Genomic DNA, 19,438 nt, shown 5'->3' with positions numbered 1-19,438 from the left:
CCCCCGGGAACGTGACATTGCTGTCACAGACAGGTGAGGGATGGGGGAGAGTGGGGGGAAGCAACACACGGGCTGCTGGGGGTGACCTGCTGGGGGGCTTGGGCTCCCCACCCCGCCCTGCCTTTTCCCTGCCAGGAAGGAGGGAGGAAGTGGAGCCTGAATTAATCCCTGCCCCAAGAATAGGATCCAGGTGTCCGCATTTCCTGGCCGGGTCCCCGCTTCCCCCCAGCGTCCGGCTGCCCCCAACCCCACCACGGGGTCCTGGGCACCGGGATACCCCGGGAAGGTGCCCCCTGTGCCTCTGTGGGTGTGTGGCTACCCCTGTCCCCTGTCCCCTGTCCCCAGGGTTGGGGGGAGCAGCCAAGATCCCAGAGGCTGCTGAGGACCTGGTGGGGAGTTTTGGGGAAGGGGCTGCGTGTCCGTGGCTGCAGCCCCCCCGTGCTGTGTCGCAGCTGCCCCGGAGCTGCCCGGCCATGGAAGGCTCCCCCTCGATGCTGGACGCCGAGGCCGTCGCGGACCTGGTGCTGCTGGACCCGCTGACCGAGGAGTCGCTGGTCCAGACGCTGCAGGAGCGATTCCGCCGCCACGACATCTACGTGGGCAGCGGGACGGGGGGGCTTGGGGGGACGGCAGGGGCTGCGAGCCGGATACGGGGTCTGGGATGGGAAGAGGGATATGGGGTCTGGGATGGCGATTGGGAAGGCTGCAGGGTCTGGGATGGAGAATGAGATACGGGATCTGGGATGGAAAGAGGATATGGCATATGAGATATGGGGTCTGAGATGGGGATTGGGAAGGCTGCAGATCTAGGATGGGGAGTGGGATATGGGGTCTGGGATGGCGATTGAGAGGGCTGCAGGGTCTGGGATGGGGAGTGAGATATGGGGTCTGAGATTGGGAGGGCTGCAGGGTCTGGGATGGGGAGTGAGATATGGGGTCTGAGATTGGGAGGGCTGCAGGGTCTGGGATGGGAAGACAGATGTGGGGATTTGGGAGGGCTGTAGGATACGGGATATGGGGTCTGAGATGGGGTTTGGGAAGGCTGTAGGGTCTGGCATGGGGAATGGGGGGGGCTTCAAGGTGAGCAGGATATGGGGTCTGGGTTGGGGAAAAGGATCTGGAAAGTAGGAGAACTGCAGAGTCTGGAGTGGGGAGCAGGATATGGGGTCTGGGATTGGGAGCAGGAGAACATTGGGGTCCAAAGTGGGAAAGGGGTATGGGACCTGGGATGCAAAGTGGGAGGGCTGCAGGGTTGAGGGTGACAAGTGGGTTTTGGGGTCTGGGATGGGAAGAAGGATCTGGGAAGCAGGAGGGCTGCAGGGTCTGGGATGTTCTCGGATGGGGAGCGGGATCTGGGATGAAGACGAGGATCTGGGATGGGGATCATCAGGACCTGGTCTGGGTCCTGCCAGCCCCTCATCCCTGCTGCCTGCTGTCCTGCAGACGTACATTGGGAATGTGGTGATCTCGGTGAACCCGTACCAGGCCCTGCCCATCTACACCCCGGAGAAGGTGGAGGAGTATCACAACTGCAGCTTCTTTGCCGTGAAGCCCCACATGTGAGCACGGGGAGGCTGGTGGTGCCCTTGGTCCCCTGGATTGTGCCAAGAGCATCATTCCTGGGCAATCCCAAGGTGTCAGGGTCCAAGGGAATCCACCTGGGGCAATGCCGCAGCCACAACGGGGGGGTCTTGGCGTTTCCTGGAGCCCTCAGATGGCTCCAGCCCCTTCCAACCCCTCTTGCCCCCAGCTATGCCATTGCTGACGATGCCTATCGCTCGCTGCGGGACCGGGACAGGGACCAGTGCATCCTCATCACCGGTGAGAGTGGCGCCGGCAAGACAGGTACAGTCAGGGCTGCAGGGGGGGCTCAGGGCACTGAGAGGGGCTGGTGGGATGAGGGGCACAGCCCCCGCACCCACAGCCCCACACCAATGACCCCCTGCTCCTCTCTGGCAGAGGCCAGCAAGCTGGTGATGTCCTACGTGGCAGCCGTGAGCAGCAAAGGGGAAGAGGTGAACAAGGTGAAGGAGCAGCTCCTGCAGTCCAACCCTGTGCTGGAGGGTGAGTGCCACACATCCTGAGCCCTGCCTCCCACATCCTGGACCTGCCAGGGTTTGGCACTGTCCCCCTGGACCACACCATAACCCTGTCCTCTCCTGCAGCCTTTGGAAACGCCAAGACTGTCCGTAATGATAACTCCTCCCGATTCGTGAGTGACCTGGGGAAGGGGGATTGGACCCTGCTGCGGCCATGGGGGCCCTGATGGGGCTGGGAGCACAGAGGGGACAGCAATGAGGATGTGGGGAGTGGAGCTGCCAGTCCCACCGGGACCCCCTTCCCTGACCCCGTCTCGTCCCCCAGGGCAAGTACATGGACATTGAGTTCGACTTCAAGGGGGAGCCCCTGGGAGGGGTCATCAGCAACTGTGAGTACCCACCAGCCATCCCGGGGGGGTTCCACTCCACACATCCCAGTGACTCTGACCCCTCCCCGCAGACCTGCTGGAGAAATCCCGCATTGTCCGGCATGTGAAGGGCGAGAGGAACTTCCACATCTTCTACCAGCTCCTGGCTGGGGCTTCGCCACAGCTGCTCCGTAGGTCCAGACCCCACTGTGTGGGGGAATTGGAGGTGGAACAGGAGCTGGAGGGGATCATGGCTGAACTGCCACCTGCTGTCCCCTCAACCAGAGCAGCTGAAGCTCCGCCAGGACTGTGGGCACTACGGATACCTGAACCGGGAGAGCTCCAGCCTACCTGGCATGGATGACGCAGCCAACTTCCACACTATGCAGGTACCCACGGGAAGGCAGGACCCTCCTCCAAAAATCCTAGAGCCCACCCAAACCCCTGAGCTGTTGTGTCCATCCCCAGGATGCCATGAGGGTCATCGGGTTCTCACCTGCCGAGGTGACAGACCTGCTGGAGGTGACGGCCGTGGTGCTCAAACTGGGAAACATCCAGCTGAGCAGCAGCTTCCAGGCCAGCGGGATGGAGGCCTGCAGCATCACTGAGCCCCAGGGTAGGGATGGGGATAGGAATGGGTGTGGGGACCCCCTCAGCCCCTCCTCGGCTCTGGCACTGCCGTGTCCCCACAGAGCTGCGTGAGATCTGCGAGCTGATCGGGCTGGACCCCAGCACGCTGGAGCAGGCGCTGTGCACCCGCACGGTGAAGGCACGGGATGAGACGGTGCTCACCACCCTCACTGTCCCCCAGGTGAGCAGGACCAGTCCTAGCTGTGGGACTGATGCCCAGCAGCCCCCCATGAGCCGGCACCAGCCCCTCTCCCCTCTCCCCAGGGCTACTACGGCCGGGATGCGCTAGCCAAGAACATCTACAGCCGCCTCTTCGACTGGCTGGTGAATCGCATCAATGCCAGCATCCAGGTGAGCTCCAGAGGATGCTGGAGCCCCAGCAGGACCCTGGGCCTCCACCCCACACAGGGCACAACACCCCATTATCTCCCCAGGTGAAGTCAAACGAGCAGAGAAAGGTGATGGGTGTCCTGGACATCTATGGCTTTGAGATCTTCCAGGTGAGTCTTCATTCACCTGGCCACATTCAGGGGGCTGGGAACAGCAGTTGAGACATGGGGCAGGGCTTGGGGCTTAGGAAGCACCTGCCATACAGGACCCTTCTCTCTCAGGACAACGGCTTTGAGCAGTTCATCATCAACTACTGCAACGAGAAGCTGCAGCAGATCTTCATCCTGATGACGCTGAAGGAGGAACAGGAAGAATACGTCCGAGAGGTACCTCCAGCCCCTGCCAGAGCAAGGCCTCAAGGAGCTTTGGCCGCCCTGGGATGGGGAAGTGCTGGAGACGGCTCCGCCGCAGGTCCCTCCCTCGCCCTGCTCCCTGCCGAGAGCAGATTCAATGGCAGGAAGGGATTCGGGATCCTCATCCCCGTGGCCGGACATCCTGTTCCTGCCCCACATCAGCTGGGGGTGTCCGTGGGGCAGGGTCTGGCTTGTCTGTGTGTCTGACCCACATCTACTCTCAGGGTATCCAGTGGACCCCGGTGGAATTTTTTGACAACAGCATCATCTGCAACTTGATCGAGAATGTGAGTTGCCCGCCCGGTGCTGGGATCTTGAGGTTCCAGCTCCCCCCCATCACCCAGAGTGGGGTTCGCTGGGACCAGTTTGGGGTGACACCATCCGTCATGGCACAGAGCACCAGCGGGATCCTGGCCCTGCTGGACGAGGAGTGCCTGCGGCCCGGCGTGGTCAACGAGGACACCTTCCTCGCCAAACTCAACCAGCTCTTGGCCAAACACAAGCACTATGAGAGCAAGGAGACGCAGAACGCCCGGCACATCACGGACATCAGCCTGCCACCACGCTGCTTCCGCATCCACCACTACGCTGGCAAGGTCTGGCAGCGCCTGCTCCTCTTCCCAGAACCCTGCTCCTCTTCCAGCACCCCAGTTCTCTTGCCTTCATCTCAGACCTCCTCCTAGCTCTCCAGACCTCTTCATAGCGTTCTGGTCCTCTTCCCAGTGCCCTGGTCCCCTTCCCAGCTTTGCACAGGAGATGTGGGGTTGGACTGGGAACGGTCATGGAGATGCTGAACTGTGCCCCATTCCCTGCCTGGGCACTGACCCCACTGCCCCCCCAGGTGACTTACAACGTGACGGGCTTCATCGAGAAGAACAACGACCTGCTCTTCCGGGACCTCTCGCAGGCCATGTGGGCGGCCCGGCACTCGCTGCTGCGCTCGCTCTTCCCCGAGGGAGACCCCCAGAAAGTCTCCCTCAAGCTCCCTCCCACCGCAGGCTTCCAGTTCAAGTCGTCCGTGGCAATGCTGATGAAGAATCTCTACTCCAAGAACCCCAACTACATCAGGTACCGGCCTCAGCAGAGACCCCCGGGGGCGGCTCTGGTGCCGGTGAGACCCCCCCCCCCCCCAAAACCACCGCTGTGCTCTGCAGGTGCATCAAACCCAACGACACCAAGTCAGCCATGGTGTTCACACCGGAGCTGGTGCTGGCGCAGGTCCGGTACCTGGGGCTGATGGAGAACGTGCGGGTGCGGCGGGCGGGCTACGCCTTCCGCCAGCTCTACGGCCCCTTCCTGGAGCGCTACAAGATGCTCAACCGCCGCACGTGGCCCCGCTGGAACGGTGGGGACAGGTACGGAGCTGGCACGGACTGTGAGGGCCAGGGGGCTGCCAGGGGGGGCTCTGACCGGCCTCGTCTCTGCCACGGTGCAGGGAGGGCACCGAGGTGCTGCTGGCAGGTCTGGCGTTCCCCGCTGAGGAGCTGGCGTTCGGCCACACCAAGATCTTCATCCGCTCGCCACGCACTGTGAGTCTGGGTATGGGGGAGTTCAGGAGGATCCAAACTCGTCCTGGGAGTTCTGGCTGATGCCCAGTCCCTGGAGCTGCTCAGTGACTCAACGTTTGCCATGGTTGTCCCCAGCTCTTCGACCTGGAGCGGCAGCGCCAGGAGCGCGTGTCCGAGCTCGCCACCCTCATCCAGAAGATGTTTCGGGGCTGGCGGTGCCGGACCCAGTACCAGCTGATGCGCAAGAGCCAGATCCTCATCTCTGCCTGGTTCCGTGGCCACAGGGTGAGGTCCTGGCCGTGCTTCCCCTGCCCATCCCTCTCCCCCTGGATCTACAAGCCCACCCAACTCACCCCCTTGTTCCCCTCAGCAAAAGAACCGGTACAAGCAGATAAAGCGGTCAACACTGGTCCTGCAGGCGTATGCACGGGGCTGGAAGGTGAGGGCTGGGCAGCTCCAGGGCTACCAATAGGACTGGCCTGGTGTGGGGGAGCAGGGTGGGTGGGGACAGGGGCTCCGTGTACCCCACGGTGGGACCAGGAGCTCCGTGTGTCCCGCAGTGGGACCAGATTCACCGTCATCTCCTCTCCCCGTCTTTCCTCCTCTCCTGCCTCCCTCCTGCCTCTCCCTCTTGCTCTATGTCTGTGTTGGTGCCTCCCCTTCGGGCTCCCTGGGCTCTCACCCCCGCAGTCTCGCCGGCTCCTCCGGGAGCTGAAGTCCCAGTGCCGACGTCACGCGGCCGCCACCACCATCGCTGCTCACTGGAGAGGGTACCAGGTAACGGGGCCACGAGCCCTCAGGCCACCTCTGTCCTGCTGTCCGTGCCGCTGTGTCCGGCCTGTCTGTCTGTCTGCCCACCCTGTCGGGCTGGAGACTCTGTCCTCTCCACTAGGGCCAAACAGGGACTGGGGAATGTGGGGGACATGGAAACAGGGACTGGGTGATGAGGGGGACAGGGACTGGGAGATGTGGGGGACGGAACACCCTTGTCCTTCGTGGGGCTGGTGGTGATGTCCGATGTCCTCACCACTGGGCTGTCCCTGCAGGCACGCAGGACCTACAGGAAATATTTCCGTTCCAGCGCCAGCACCCGCCTGGCCAACTTCATCTACTGGAGGCTGGTGAGTGGGGCTGGGGGAGAGGGGTCCACGCTGCCTTCCCAGCCCCCTGCCCTCGGGCTGGACACCCGTGTCCTCTCCTGACCCCCTGCTGCATTGTCACCCCCAGGTGCAGAAGTACCTGCTGGGGCTGGCAAAGAACCTCCCACCGCTGTCGGTGACGGACCGGACCTGGCCCCAGGCACCGTACAGGTTCCTGGATAAGACCAACCAGGAGCTGAAGAACATCTTCTACCACTGGAAGGTGGGAGCAGGGGGAGATGGGGAGAATTCCAGTTGGGATCTTGTTGCACCAGCTCACCTGAGAGGTCTTTGGTGGCACCAAACCCCCTCTCCCTTGGCAGTGCAAGAAGTACCGGGACCAGCTGCCACCGTCACGCCGGGTCCAGCTGCAGGCCAAGCTCTGTGCCAGCGAGCTCTTCAAGGACAAGAAGACCCTCTACCCCAAAAGGTGCCAGGGCAGGGGGCTGAGGGTGCAGGGGAGCTCAGGGCAGCAGTGGCTGATGGCGTCGTCCCCAGCCTGCAGCAGCCCTTCCGCGGAGACTACCTGGGGCTGAAGCAGAACCCCAAGTACCAGAAGCTCCACGCCGTGGCCAAGGACAAGTTGGTGATGGCTGACGCCGTGAGGAAGGTGAACAGAGCCAATGGAAAGGTGAGATCCTGCCTCGGCCCCGTGTCCTGAGCTTGTGGTGACCCCCTGCCCACGCTGACCCCCTGCCCACGCTGACCTCCACCCACAGACGGTCCCACGCCTGCTGCTCCTCACCACCGAGCACCTGGTCCTGGCTGACCCCAAGGCCGCCCAGCCCAAGACTGTGCTCAGCATCAGTGACATCCGTGGCGTCTCAGTCACCCGCTTCTCTGACGGCTTCCTGGCCCTGCACCTCAAGGAGGTACCTGGGGGGGGGGGCCCTGGGGGCTCAGGGGGTCCCCAGGAGGGCTGACCCCCCCACTTCCCTCACAGGTCTCCACAGTGGGGGCTAAGGGCGATTTCCTGCTGGTCAGTGACCACCTCATCGAGCTGGTCACCCGCCTGCACCAGACCTTCGAGGCCACCACCGGGCAGGCGCTGCCCCTGCACATCACTGACAGGTGTGGGCGGGGCTTTGCTGGGTGTGGTTACAGTGGGTGTGGTTACAGTGGGTGGAGTCTGAAGGGCAGGACTGCAATGGGTGGGGCAGGACAGGGCTGGGGCAAAGAGGGCGTGGCTACCTTGGGTGGGGCCAGGAGGGTGGGGCTGATGTGGGTGGGGTTATTGTGGGTGGGACAGGGCGGTGCCCAGGGTGGGACTGAGGTGGGGTGGAGCCTCCAAGGGTGGGGCACCATGTGAGTGCCCTGATTGGCTGCAGTAAAAAGCAGCTGAGGAGTGGGTGTAACCAAGGCAGCTCATTGGGCAATGAGGGGATGGGCCTGGGCTTGTCCCCTTCCCACCTCTTCATCCTGACCCCTCCATCCTCCCACTCCAGGTTCTCCACCCACTTTCTGAAGGGGGACGTGTCCATCACCGTGGTGGAGTCACCCAAGGCCAGCACCGACGGCCCTGTCTGCAAGAAAAAGGGCAGCAACAAGATGGAGGTCCTGGTGCACTGAGGGGACCTCCACCCTCACACTGGCACCCCCGAGCTCCCCCCTTGTGTCACCCCCCCACCCCTGCGGGTGCTGGCAGCACCCAGGCATGGCTCCGAACTCATTAAAAGGATGCTGAGGTGTCGGTACCGGGGCGGTGTCACCCTGTAAGAGGCGGGGTGGGACCTCAGGATGCAGTGCCCAAGCTGGGGGGCACAGCCCAGCCTGGTGATGTAGCCTCTCATCCTGGCCTCCTGCTTTTCCTGACGCCTGATTGCAGCCAGTGCTCAGTTGTGGTGATTGGAAAGGCTCCAAATTGTGACCACTTTTCCCATCAAGTGGCTCACAGCTTGTGGTGCTGCAGAGGCAATTTCTTGGCGGCCGTGGGTGGGTGCATGTGAGGTTCCTGTCACCCTCCTGCCTGTGCTGGATGTCCTGGTCCCCCCACCCTGCTGCAGGACACCCATGCAGAGGCTCCTTGCCTGGGCTGGTGTTGAAGCTGCACTTGGGGACCAGGGGCACGGAAAATGGGATAGGGGGAAGTCACTGCACAGTCCCAGGGACACTGCTGCAGTCCAGGACCCACGGGACCGCATCAATCCTGCACCCTCCAGGTGCCTCAGGACCCCCATCAGTCCTGCAGCCCCCAGGACTCTCTGGACCCCCACCAGTCCTGCAGCTCTCAGCATCTGTGGGACCCTGCTAGTCCTCCAGCCCCGAGAATCCTCAGGACCCCCATCAGCCCTGCAACCCCCAGGTCCTTCAGGAACTCCATCAGTGCTTCAGCACCCAGGATCCATGAGACCCCTGCAGGCCCCGGGACCCTCCAGACCCCCATCAGTTCCCCCCAGCCCCCTGAACCCTCAGGACTCCCACCAGTCCTACAGCCCCCATGATAGGGTCTCCTCCCCTTTGCTGCCTTTCCCCCCCTGCACTCATCAAGCTCTTGGAGAGGGATTTTATCCTGTCCCCACACATCACCCGCGTTACCTTCGGGAGCTGCCAACTCCCCGTCACGTCACCATCAGCACCAGCTCCCAGGTGGGCCCCGAGCGCAGTTTGTCGTGCAGGGGGAGGTGTGCGGGCAGCTCCCGCACGTGGGGGGGGCACGTGCGCGGTGGCACTTTGGTGGCCTGGCCATGTCCCAGCACCGAGGGCTCTCCGCTGCGCGCTCCGTCACGTCCCAGCACAGGGACCTTCCCCCGGCGAGGGGCGAGAGCCGTAAACAAGCCCGGGGCACCGCGGCTCTTCACAGCTGCATCGCACTTGGCATCGCACAAGTAGGTGTTATTAATTAATTAGGACCGTCTCTGGCCAGGCTCCGATTTAATTAACGTTCCCGGCACTGCAGATGCTGCCCTGCCCCGGGCTGTGTTGCCACGTGAGCCGCTGCTGCCGATCGCCTTCCCGAGGGGCTGCCGCAGCCACCGGAGCAGTCGCCACTGCCTGTTGCTTGGGATGGAGTCGGTGGCTCTCGTTTGTTGGCCCAGTCGTTCCCTCTTTCTTTGCGCCCCTTTGCTTTCCCCCAAATTTTCCTTCCCATCTTCCGCCTTGGCACATCCTGGCACGGGAGTGGGCAGGCCAGGAGCGCTGCAATGGGCAGGGTGTGAGGTACGCGTGAGTGTGTGTGCGTGGGCACACCTGTGCTTGTGTGTGCAGGTGAACATGCGTGTGCATCGCGTGTGCACGGTGGGAGCCTGGCTGAGCCCCTCTCCCCCGTGAGACCCCCAAATTCTGGCTGCAGAGCCCAGCATCCAGCCAGGACCATCCCTCCACGCGTGTCCCCACACGTGCCAACAGACACATCGTGACGTCCCCACAATGAAGGGCTGGGGGCTGCGTGGGCACAGTGCCCGTGTGCTGACCCCCCACCCCGGGGTGCCTGCGTGGGCACGCGTGTGCCGCTGTGTGACTCCGCGTGTGCGACAAGTGCTGTCGGTGTCACCGTGCCTGCGTGGGCGTGAAGCTGCAGGGTGGGGGTACCACCCATCCGGCCCCCATTGGCAGCTCTCCTCTTGCCCACCCACGCCGTGCCATGGGCAGAGACCCTTATTTAACGCCGCACAGCAGCCGCTGCCCCGGTACTTCGGCTCCCGGTTGAGCCCGGGCCAGGGGAGGTGCCCACCACCGCTGCTGCCCCCCACGCCTTGAGGAGTCCCTGCTCTGGCGACGAGGGTCCCTCAACCCTCGACTCCATCGGAGGGCTCGGCAGGTCTGTGTCCCACGGCCCTGGGGCATCTCAGGGAGCTCCTGTGCCCTGTCCTCACCCCGCTGGGGTTAGAGGAAGGCAGAAGGAGGAAGCGGAGATTGGGACAGCGCTGCGGAGGGCACAGGCAGGAGGAGAGATGGGGTGGAAGTGTCGCTTGATTTTGGGGAGGGTTTGGTGGGGGGCTCTGGAAGCAAGTCCTGCTGTGGACAAGAATACGTGTGACTGGGGATGCCAGTGTGCCAGGGAGTGAGTGTGTCAGGGGACACCGGTGTGCAGGACGGAGCCCGAGCTGTGTCCGTGCCCCACGCCCGTAAGCGTTTGCACGGCTCGTGTGTGAGTGCACAACTGTGGCGACACGGGACCCCCTCGGGACCACCAGCAGGGCCGTGTTCCCCCTGCACACCCCGTAACGAGGCCCCCAACCCCTGTAATGCACCCCCGGGGTGCAGCCCCGTCCAAGGGACACCGGCAGACTGGGAAGCGGCGCGGCCCCTCCTCCGCACATCCGAGGGGGGGTCCCGCCGCCTCCGGCTCCCCCGTCTCCCGTCTCGCTGCTTTCCCTCCCCAGAGCCCGGTTCGGTCCCAGACTCATCCCGAGCTGCTCCATCGAGGGATCGCCGGCTCGGGGCAGCCCCGGGCCCCGCCGCTCCGTCGCTGATCGCCGCCCCCATCTCCCCCCGAGGATGAAGAACCGACCGGCGCTGGCGGTGCTGCTCTTCCTGGCGCTGCCGCTCGCCCTCGCCCGCCGCGCCCCCGCAGCCCCGCCGGGCCCCGCGCAGGTCAGACCGTCGAGGGGGGAGCGGCGGGCGGACCCCGCATCCCCGGGAGCTCCCGGACTCCTTCCCATCCCGTTCACCCGCTTTGTTCCCGCAGGGGATGCCCGTCCCGGAGCCGCTGCCGTGGAGCGCCCGCGGCAGCCCCGGGGCCGCCGCCGCGCTGGAGCTGCTGCGGGAGGAGGGCACCGGTGAGGGGCGGGGGGCTCGGGTGGGAGGGTATCGGTCCTCCCTGTCCCCTCTCACCCGGTTCGGTCTCTTCCAGGTCCCCGCGCGGCGCCGCAGAAGAGTAAGTCCCGCCCGGTGCCGGCGCCGGTGCCGCCGCCGCTGCCGGTGCCGCTGACGGCCGGTCTCTCCGCAGGAGACATGCACGATTTCTTCGTGGGGCTCATGGGGAAGCGAGCAGCGGAGCCCGGGCGAGCGGCGGGGCGGGGGGGCAGCGCCCCGGCCCCCCGGTGCTCCCCGGGACCCTCTGCTCCGGGCGAGGCCCCGCTGCGGGCGGCCTGAGCCGCGGAACGAGCCCCCCACCCGCGGAGGGGCCCGGGCGAGGTTGTGCCCGGTGTCTCGGGGATGGTGGGACCGACTGCGGGAGCGTCCCGAGCGCCGGTGCCCACGGAGCCATCGTGGGACCCGCCGGGAGCGCGGCCGTCCCGCCCCACGCGCGCGTGTCCGTGCACCTGTGTACACCTGGACGTGCCCCGCTATACACCCACCCGTGTCTGCGCGGAACACGCGCAAAAAGCGTCTCTGTGTCTTGGCTGCGCCTCCGGGACCCGCTCGGGACCGCGCACGGGGATGGATCTGCGGGAAAGAGCCCCCAGGGGTGGGGATGCTGGGATGAGCCCACGGGGCCTGCGGCGCCGAGGTCCGTGCCCTCTTGGGCTACAGCGACCTGTTCCTTCCCCACAGCAGCCCCCGTGATTGGAGAAGTGCTCGTGTCACTGTCCATGTCCCTTCCCCTCCTTGTCTTCATGTCCCTTCTTGTGTCTGTGTGTCTTTGCTCGTCCCAGTGTCCGTGACCGTGTTCCTTCCTGTGTCCGTGTGTCCCTGTCCGTGTCCTTGCCCCTTCCCGTGCCCATGCTCGTGTGTCCCTTCCAGTATCCGTGTCTATTATTGTGTCCGTGTGTCCCGCCCCGTGTGTCCGTGTGTCCCGCCCCGTGTGTCCGTGTGGTCTCTGGGTCCTCCGCGCCGCGCGGGGGCGCTGCCGCCGGCGGGTCCCGGAAGGCGGCGCGGGCCGGGGCGGGCGCGGGGCGGGTCGGCGCCTTTGTGTGAGCCGGGCCGGGATGGTGCGGGGCGCCGGGCGGGTAAGGAGCGACCCCCGCCCGCGACCCCCGGCCCCCGCAGGGCCCCCGCGCCGCGCCCCCGCCGCCAGCCCCGCACCGACCCTCTCCTACCCCCCCCGGGGCCTCCCGCCGCCTTTCGTGGTTCCCCCCGGGGGCCCTTCCTGCCCCCCCTTCCCCGGGCCCTCACGGGGGACCCCGCTGTTCCCCCCCCATCTCCTCCCGTTTCTCCCGGAGCATCTTCGGGACTCCCTGTCCGCCGCCGGCGCGGAGCCTCCTGCCCGCCCGTTCCCCCCCTTCTCTCTGCCCCCCCGGCCCCCCATCCTCTGTCCCGCTCTTTTCCCTCCTGCCCCATCCCCTCCGCGGGGATCCCCACGCCCCAGGAATTGCTCAGGTGCTTTTTGGGCTGAGGAGAGTTTGCCTTCCAGAGCCGTCCCCGAGGCATCTTCATCCTCCTCCTCGCCCTCCTCAGCTGCCAGTGGTGTTTCCCCCATCCCTGCGCATCCCAGGGGAGAGCAGCCCGGGATCTGGCGCTTTGGTTTTCCCCGGAGCTGGGGCAGGGGCAGCTCCAGCCCCTTCCAAACTCCCGCTCTCTGCTGCCTTCTGGGCTTGCTGTTCCCTGTCTCAGACAGGGGAAGGCAGGGAATTAGGAATAGGGGAATTAAGGATAGAGCTAACTGGGTAAGTCTGTGAAATCTCAAGAGCTGTTGGGGCTTCCGTGAGCAGGACAGGGGGACAAAGGCAGTGGGACAAGCTGGGAGAACACTGAGGGGAATGGTTGGTGCTATGGGACAGGTGTGGTGGCAGCTGGGGAGTCTGAGAGGTGCTGCAGGCTCCATTGGAGTGGAGAGGTCCCAAGGGAATCCATCCCAGGGGAATCCACAAGGCTGGAATGCAGAGAATCCCACCTGGGAGCTTGAAGTCTCCTTGTGGGTACAGGGTGGAATCTGAAGTGAAGTGGCTGCGGCTGGAGGAGACCTAGAGGCGAATTCAACTGTCATGTCCAGCCTGAGTGACATCTCTTTGGAAAGGAGCCTCATCCCCAGCTCAAGAAGAGGGGAGATGTCTGGAACAGGCTCCAGTTGGGTCTCAGAGTCAGCAGGATCTCTGTCCCTGCCCCAATAGCAGTGGGACCTTCAGGCTGCTCAGAGTCAGTGTCTTTTTTCTTGGACTTTGGTGCTTTGCACAGCCTTTTACTTCCCAAAAGTTGGTCTGTGATAATAAGACAGACCTGTAATAAGACAGGTTTAGTCCATCTCCAGCTGAGCAGCTGCTCCATGGCTCCTCCACGGGTGGAAGATTGGAGGTATGACCAGAAAGGTGTTGCTTTAGTTGATAAATAACCTTTTTTTGCATTTCCCCTCTGCAGAGCCCCTTGCCCTGCCAGTTCTTGCTCCCACCACGGATGAAAGCGTGAAGGCCGAGCTGACCAGGAGGAGGGACTCTTAAGCAGCTGCTAAGATGGGCATGAGGATCAAGCTGCACAGCACCAACCACCCCAACAACCTTCTGAAGGAGCTCAACAAGTGCCGGCTCTCTGAGACCATGTGCGACGTCACCATCCTGGTGGGCTCCCGCTCCTTTGCCGCGCACAAGGCCGTGCTGGCCTGCGCCGCCGGCTACTTCCAGAACCTCTTCCTCAACACGGGGCTGGACGCTGCCAGGACCTACGTGGTGGATTTCATCACGCCAGCCAACTTTGAGAAGATCCTGAGCTTTGTGTATACCTCGGAGCTCTTCACCGATCTCATCAATGTGGGCGTCATCTATGAGGTGGCGGAGAGGCTGGGCATGGAGGATCTGCTGCAGGCCTGTCACTCCACCTTCCCTGACCTGGAGAGCTCGGCCATCACCAAGCAGCCTGCCCTGTCTGTGGGGGAAGGCCGGGCTGGGCCACTGAGCAGCACCTCCTCGGAGCAGAGCCACTCTTTGGGAGACATCCGGAGTGGCACGGAGCACTTCGGCCCCGAGCGGAATTACCTCCTGCACGGGGACATGGCAGGCAGCTACAAAGAGGATGACAGGAATCCTGTTGGTGAGGCCAGCCAGACTCTTCCCCTGATGCACCCACAGCAGCCTCCCAAGACAGAGCAGGAGTCAGATCCAGGGCAGTTTGCTCCAGTCGCGGGTCTGGGGGCCCAGCCCGGTGGGAATGTCATGGCACAGACCACTGGCAGCTCCTGCCCTCAGTACAAGGCCCAGAGCAATGGCGACTACGGCAAGGGCGGCTTCTTCCCCACTGACCCCTCCCTGGATGTCTCCACAGGGAGCAACTCCTGCCCCAGCAACAGCGACCACTCCAAAGAGCAGGGATTCGAGCAGATGGATGAGCTCCAGCTGGAGGATTTGGGAGAGGCCGAGCTGCATTTTGAGGATGCTGGAGAAGAGCTGGTCCCGTCTGAGGAAGTGATTGAGCTGAGCGATGACAGCGAGGAGGAACTGGCCTTTGAGAGCGACAGCCGGGACAACAAGGCCATGCCCTGCCAGGTGTGCAAGAAGGTGCTGGAGCCCAACATCCAGCTGATCCGCCAGCACGCCAGGGACCACGTCGACCTGCTCACTGGGAACTGCAAAGTCTGCGAGACTCACTTCCAGGACCGCAACTCTAGGGTCACTCATGTGCTGTCCCACATCGGCATCTTCCTCTTCTCCTGTGACATGTGCGAGACCAAGTTCTTCACCCAGTGGCAGCTGACGCTGCACCGGCGGGACGGGGTGTTTGACAACAACGTCATTGTCCACCCCACTGACCCCCTGCCGGGGAAAGTGGCCGTATTTGGGGGAGGGCCCGGCCCCGAGCTGGCCTGTGCTGCCTGTGGGAAGCCTTTGGCCAAAGATTTCCACACGGTCCGGAACCACCTGCTGGAGCACGTGAACCTGAAGAGCCAAACGTGCGGCGTGTGTGACCAGCGGCACCTGAGCCTCTGCAGCCTGATGTGGCACACCCTGTCCCACCTGGGCATCTCCGTCTTCTCCTGCTCCGTGTGTGCCAGCAGCTTCGTGGACCGGCAGCTCCTGGAGAAGCACCTGGCCGTGCACCAGCACGTGGAGGAGGCTCTTTTCCAGTGCCACTTCTGCAGCCAGAGCTTCAAGCTGGAAGCTGCCTATCGCTACCACGTCAGCCAGCACAAATGCGGCGGCAGCCTGGACATCCGGGCGGGATTTGGGGAGCGCCTGCAGCCGCAGGGGCTGCCCAAGAGGAAGCTGCCTGAGGAGTTCCTGAGCGAAGAGCTGGCACTGCAGAACCAGCCGGGGAACAGCAAGTACAGCTGCAAGGTGTGTGGCAAGAGGTTTGCCCACACCAGCGAGTTCAACTACCACCGGCGCATCCACACCGGGGAGAAGCCGTACCAGTGCAAGGTGTGCCACAAGTTCTTCCGAGGCCGCTCCACCATCAAGTGCCACCTGCGGACGCACTCGGGGGCCCTCATGTATCGCTGCACCGTGTGTGGCCACTACAGCTCCACGCTCAACCTCATGAGCAAGCACATAGGGGTGCACAAGGGCAGCCTCCCGCCCGACTTCACCATCGAACAGACTTTCATGTACATCATCCATTCCAAAGAGGCCGAGAAAAACACGGATAGCTGATGGGGCAGGGAGCCGGCGGAGGAGAGAGTGTTAATGGTGGAAGCTGTGGAGGGAAAAAAAAGAAAAAAAACCAAGATGTTGTTTTGTTTTATTTAATGGTCAGGCATCATGGATGGAATTATTTTTTTGTTTTGGTTTTTTTTTTGGTTGGTTTTTTTTTGGGGGCCTTCCTAGGACTTTTTAGATTGGTGGCGTTGTACAAATTAACAGCACGTTAGGTACATCACTGTTTCAAGGAGTCTGTCGTGTTTACTTACCTCTGGTCCTGTTAGAGGCCATCGAGTTCTGTGCTTTTAGCATTTCTCACTAGTTTTTGAGTCTAGATTCTATTTTTTTTTTTTAACCTTTTAGCCCACTTGACCAGGCTAACCCTGAGCTTGTCCACAAACTGATGCTGCTAAGATTTTCACACCTGACCTCAGTGGAGAGGGACGGAGCCAGAGCAGGTGCTGGACTCGAAGGAAAGGAACAAAAGAGAAAGGAAAAAAAGGAAAAACAAAAAGACATTCTGGGCATCCCTGGTGTTCTGCTGCTACTGCCAGGAGCGTCAAGTGTGCTCTGGGATCAACCGTTGCTGTGCTGCTGGGAAGAGGAGCAGGAAGCACCTGAGTGTGTAAACAAGGAGGGATCCCAGCAGGGAACCAGGAGCAGGGCATTCACAGATTCCCAGGCTGTGTTTTCTCTGCTGTGGCTGGGATTTGCTCATGCCCTGAGACGCAGAGGAGGAGATGAAGGAGCTACACAACGTCTCTGCAGAGCCTGGGCAGAGGTGGTTGCGTGAGCACGGGGATCTCCCTTAGGACTGGAGAGGGAGGGGAAGCAGCTCTGTGCTCCCTGGGAGGTTTTTTGTGGTGGCCACAGGGATCCAGGAGTCTCCTGGCTCTGCTCTGCCCCGGGCAGACCAGTCAGGATGAAGCTGTTGCCTTAACTCCCTGGAAGGAGGAGGGACCCTTCTCCTGCCAAAGGGATCCCCCCTCCCACGCCCTGGATTGCCACGTCCTGGACCTGTTCCAGTGGCAGATGTGTGTGGTTGGAGTGATGTGATTTGTTCATGGAATGGGAGCCGCGGTGATGGCTTGGCCTCTCAGGCTGCGTGCTGGGCACTTCTGGGGTCTCTCCTGGGCATGGAGGGGCTCTCCTGGGCATGGGTGGCTCTCCCCCTCTGCGTTTTGGTGGCCCTTGGTGCAGGAGGTTCTTCTGGGCATGGGGCGCTCTCCTGGACACATGTCAGGCTCTCCTTGGCACAGGGAGCTCTCTTGGGCACAAAGGTCTCTCTTGGCCCTGTGTCAGCTCCACCTCAGCATGGGGGGCTTTCCTGGCCACTCCTGGGGGGTCCCTCCTGGCCACCCTGGCGAGGTCAGCTGGTGCCAACAGCGTTAACACTGGGAAGGGCATGGATTAGCTTCTCCCTGTGTTATCCAGCTGTGGGGCAGAGGTGGGGAGGAACAGATATTTCCAAGCTGGGACTGCCCTCGGGTAACTCATTCTACCTCACAAACAAGGAAGTGCTCAGGGCTGTCCAGCCTTGGTGGTCGTGGATCAGCTCCTGCGCTTCTGTCAAGTTTTGCTGTTACTAAACTAAACTAAACTAAACTAAACTAGTGATTTGCAAACCCTGGAAACTCACCCCACTGCCCTCTCCCTGTGAAGGGACACCCAGGAAGGGATACCCAGGAAGGGCCATCCTGCAGTGGGGGCTGGACTCTGAGAGCTCAGAGCACCCGGGGTCTCTCTTCTGGCTCTGCCGTGGCCTTGGGCAGGTCACTTCACCTCTTTGCCTCAGTTTCCTCATCTGTAAAATGAGGGTGGTACCTCCCGTGGTACCGACCTACCTCCGGGAGCGGGGAGGGTGCCTGGAGCCTGGCTTTGGAGGAAGGGAGGCACCAGAGCCAAGGTCAGCTCGGGGCTGGCCTGGCTGCTGCAGCTCTGAGCTCTGAACTCCGGCCTCGAGGTCCTGGGATCACTGTGGAGCTGTGTTGAGCTGTGTTAGGTTTTACAAGAGAAAGGGTAATTTTGGGCATGGTGTGGTGCTCTGGGAAGTGTGGGAGCTGGTGGTGCTTTGCTGCGGGCTCCTCTGAGCTGCTCTCTGGGTTCCAGGGTTTCTGTCATGGAACTGTGGGATGGATGAGGCTGGAAGGGACCGTTGGGGTCACCCAGTCCCACCCCCTGCTCGTGCAGGGTCCCCTCAAGCACAGAACTCAGGGCTGTGCCTGGCTGATGACAGGCTGGGGACAGGGATGGACACGACCTGCACTGCTCTGGAGGTGGCTGTGAAGGGTGTGAGGGATAGACAAGGCTGGGAGAGCCTTGAGACCCTCCTGGAATGTTCCAGAAGCTGTGGTGAGCTTCAGGGAGGGTCTGCAGCCCTGGATCTTGCTAAGCTGAAAAGCAAAAGCCTTTTGTGCACATAAACCAAAAAGAGAAGCTTTTACACCGAAACACCAACAGGCACAGCCAGCTCCTCACTCCTGGCCCCGGGGGACAAAGCAGGAGCCCCCTGCTTGCTGCTGGCTCTGATCCAGGAAATTTCTGTTTGCCTGGGTTGAAAGGAATCATTCCCACATGGAACACCCCGAAATCAGCAGTGGAGGGGCTGCAGGGATGGGTCTGGACCTGCTGCTGCTACTCCTGGGGGGTGATTCCCAGAGGGGTCAGAGACCTGAGTGCTCCCCACAGGAAAGTCCTGGGTGTTCCCGAGCCTCCAGGGGTTGGCAGGGATGTCATCCCTGTCCCCATGTCCCTGTCCCCATGTCCCTGTCCCCATGTCCAGCCAGCCTGGCTGGGAGCTCCAGTTCAGTGTTGGGAGAGCCAGAGCAGTCGCTCTGTGCCAGATTTTGTTCCTTCTCTACCACTATGAGCAAAACTGGTTCTCTCCTGCTCCCACTGCCCTTGGTGACTGTGGGGACACTGATCTACCTTTCCTGGGGCAGCCTGAGGTGTTTGCAAAGTGCTTTGGGGTCCTGGGGTAGGAGAGGGAGTTGCAGAGGGGAAATTCTGGCAGCATCCCAGTCATGGAGCCTCCTGGGGAGCCTGGACAGGGAATCCCTTCTGAGGGCCCTGCTCCGAGCCCAGGCTCACTCCCATCCCCAAGACAAAATTCATTTTCCCTGTTCTCAGTGGATCCAGGTCTCTCATCAGAGTAATTGAGCAGAAGAAGGAAGAACAAGAGTTGAACTTGCTGTCTAACCTTTTCGTTAAGTTAATCGTAGGTACTGACCTCCTGCTATTTAAGTGTTTACTATCTATTTGCTGTAAAGTTTTGTATATTTTGTAAACTTCCCCTCCCCCAAATCGTAGATGTCTAAAATCGTTGTACATCGGGTTCTTTTCTACTCCATTGTTCAGCACAAAGTGTGTTTTTTATTTAGAATAATAAAATGGAAAACATTGACCTCCTGTAGCTGCTTTTTGATAAAACATGTTCCTTCCAGGATTGCCTGGGAAGCAGGTGAGGCTGTCCCTGTATCAGTGCTCCCACTGGATTTGTGGCATGGCTTCAGGACTGGGAGTGGCTCAGGGGAACAGGTTGGGACATTCCTGTGGGATGGAGGAACAGGAGGGAGTGAGGGGTGCAGTAGCAGGGTGGGATCAGAGCCCACCCATTGGGTTTGTG

At 62.1% G+C, this 19,438-nt stretch overlaps 3 protein-coding genes across 6 annotated transcripts; all 3 read left to right on the top strand.

Moving 5' to 3' along the window:
• The first annotated feature begins 473 nt into the window (after positions 1-473).
• On the top strand, positions 474-8,046 carry MYO1A (myosin IA). Of its 3 annotated transcripts, XM_014892548.2 has the most exons (28): positions 474-596; positions 1,444-1,559; positions 1,751-1,845; positions 1,960-2,064; positions 2,166-2,212; positions 2,365-2,428; positions 2,500-2,598; positions 2,693-2,796; positions 2,876-3,023; positions 3,100-3,218; positions 3,302-3,388; positions 3,472-3,537; positions 3,649-3,753; positions 4,005-4,067; positions 4,176-4,376; positions 4,622-4,848; positions 4,935-5,135; positions 5,216-5,309; positions 5,424-5,573; positions 5,659-5,727; positions 5,979-6,065; positions 6,335-6,409; positions 6,516-6,650; positions 6,751-6,857; positions 6,926-7,058; positions 7,147-7,299; positions 7,371-7,498; positions 7,873-8,046. In XM_014892548.2, the coding sequence occupies exons 1-28, from the start codon at positions 474-476 to the stop codon at positions 7,994-7,996; spliced, it is 3,225 nt and encodes a 1,074-aa protein (XP_014748034.2). In that variant the 3' UTR covers positions 7,997-8,046. The 3 variants fall into 3 exon arrangements, with proteins under 3 accessions (XP_014748034.2, XP_014748035.2, XP_088036894.1); XM_014892549.2 differs by lacking the exon at positions 5,979-6,065; XM_088180768.1 differs by lacking the exon at positions 474-596 and having other exon boundaries at positions 1,028-1,559.
• Positions 8,047-10,044: 1,998 nt separating this feature from the next.
• TAC3 (tachykinin precursor 3) lies at positions 10,045-12,146 on the top strand. 2 transcript variants are annotated; one of them, XM_088180813.1, is made up of 5 exons: positions 10,045-10,184; positions 10,750-10,960; positions 11,055-11,145; positions 11,220-11,243; positions 11,316-11,575. In XM_088180813.1, exons 2-5 carry the CDS (start codon positions 10,865-10,867, stop codon positions 11,459-11,461), a joined length of 357 nt encoding a protein of 118 aa, XP_088036939.1. In that variant the 5' UTR covers positions 10,045-10,184; positions 10,750-10,864; the 3' UTR covers positions 11,462-11,575. The 2 variants fall into 2 exon arrangements, with proteins under 2 accessions (XP_088036939.1, XP_088036938.1); XM_088180812.1 differs by having other exon boundaries at positions 10,750-11,145; positions 11,316-12,146.
• A 49-nt stretch (positions 12,147-12,195) lies between these two features.
• Positions 12,196-19,216, top strand: ZBTB39 (zinc finger and BTB domain containing 39). The gene is made up of 2 exons (XM_088180781.1): positions 12,196-12,258; positions 13,604-19,216. Exon 2 carries the CDS (start codon positions 13,696-13,698, stop codon positions 15,823-15,825), a length of 2,130 nt encoding a protein of 709 aa, XP_088036907.1. The 5' UTR covers positions 12,196-12,258; positions 13,604-13,695; the 3' UTR covers positions 15,826-19,216.
• Positions 19,217-19,438: the final 222 nt, after the last annotated feature.

This window comes from Sturnus vulgaris, chromosome 30 (assembly GCF_052056855.1).
Source record: "Sturnus vulgaris isolate bStuVul1 chromosome 30, bStuVul1.hap1, whole genome shotgun sequence".
In the NCBI taxonomy this organism is placed as follows: Eukaryota; Metazoa; Chordata; class Aves; order Passeriformes; family Sturnidae; genus Sturnus; species Sturnus vulgaris.
The sequence above is the reverse complement of the archived record's forward strand: the minus strand, read 5'-3'. Positions and strand labels throughout refer to the sequence as shown.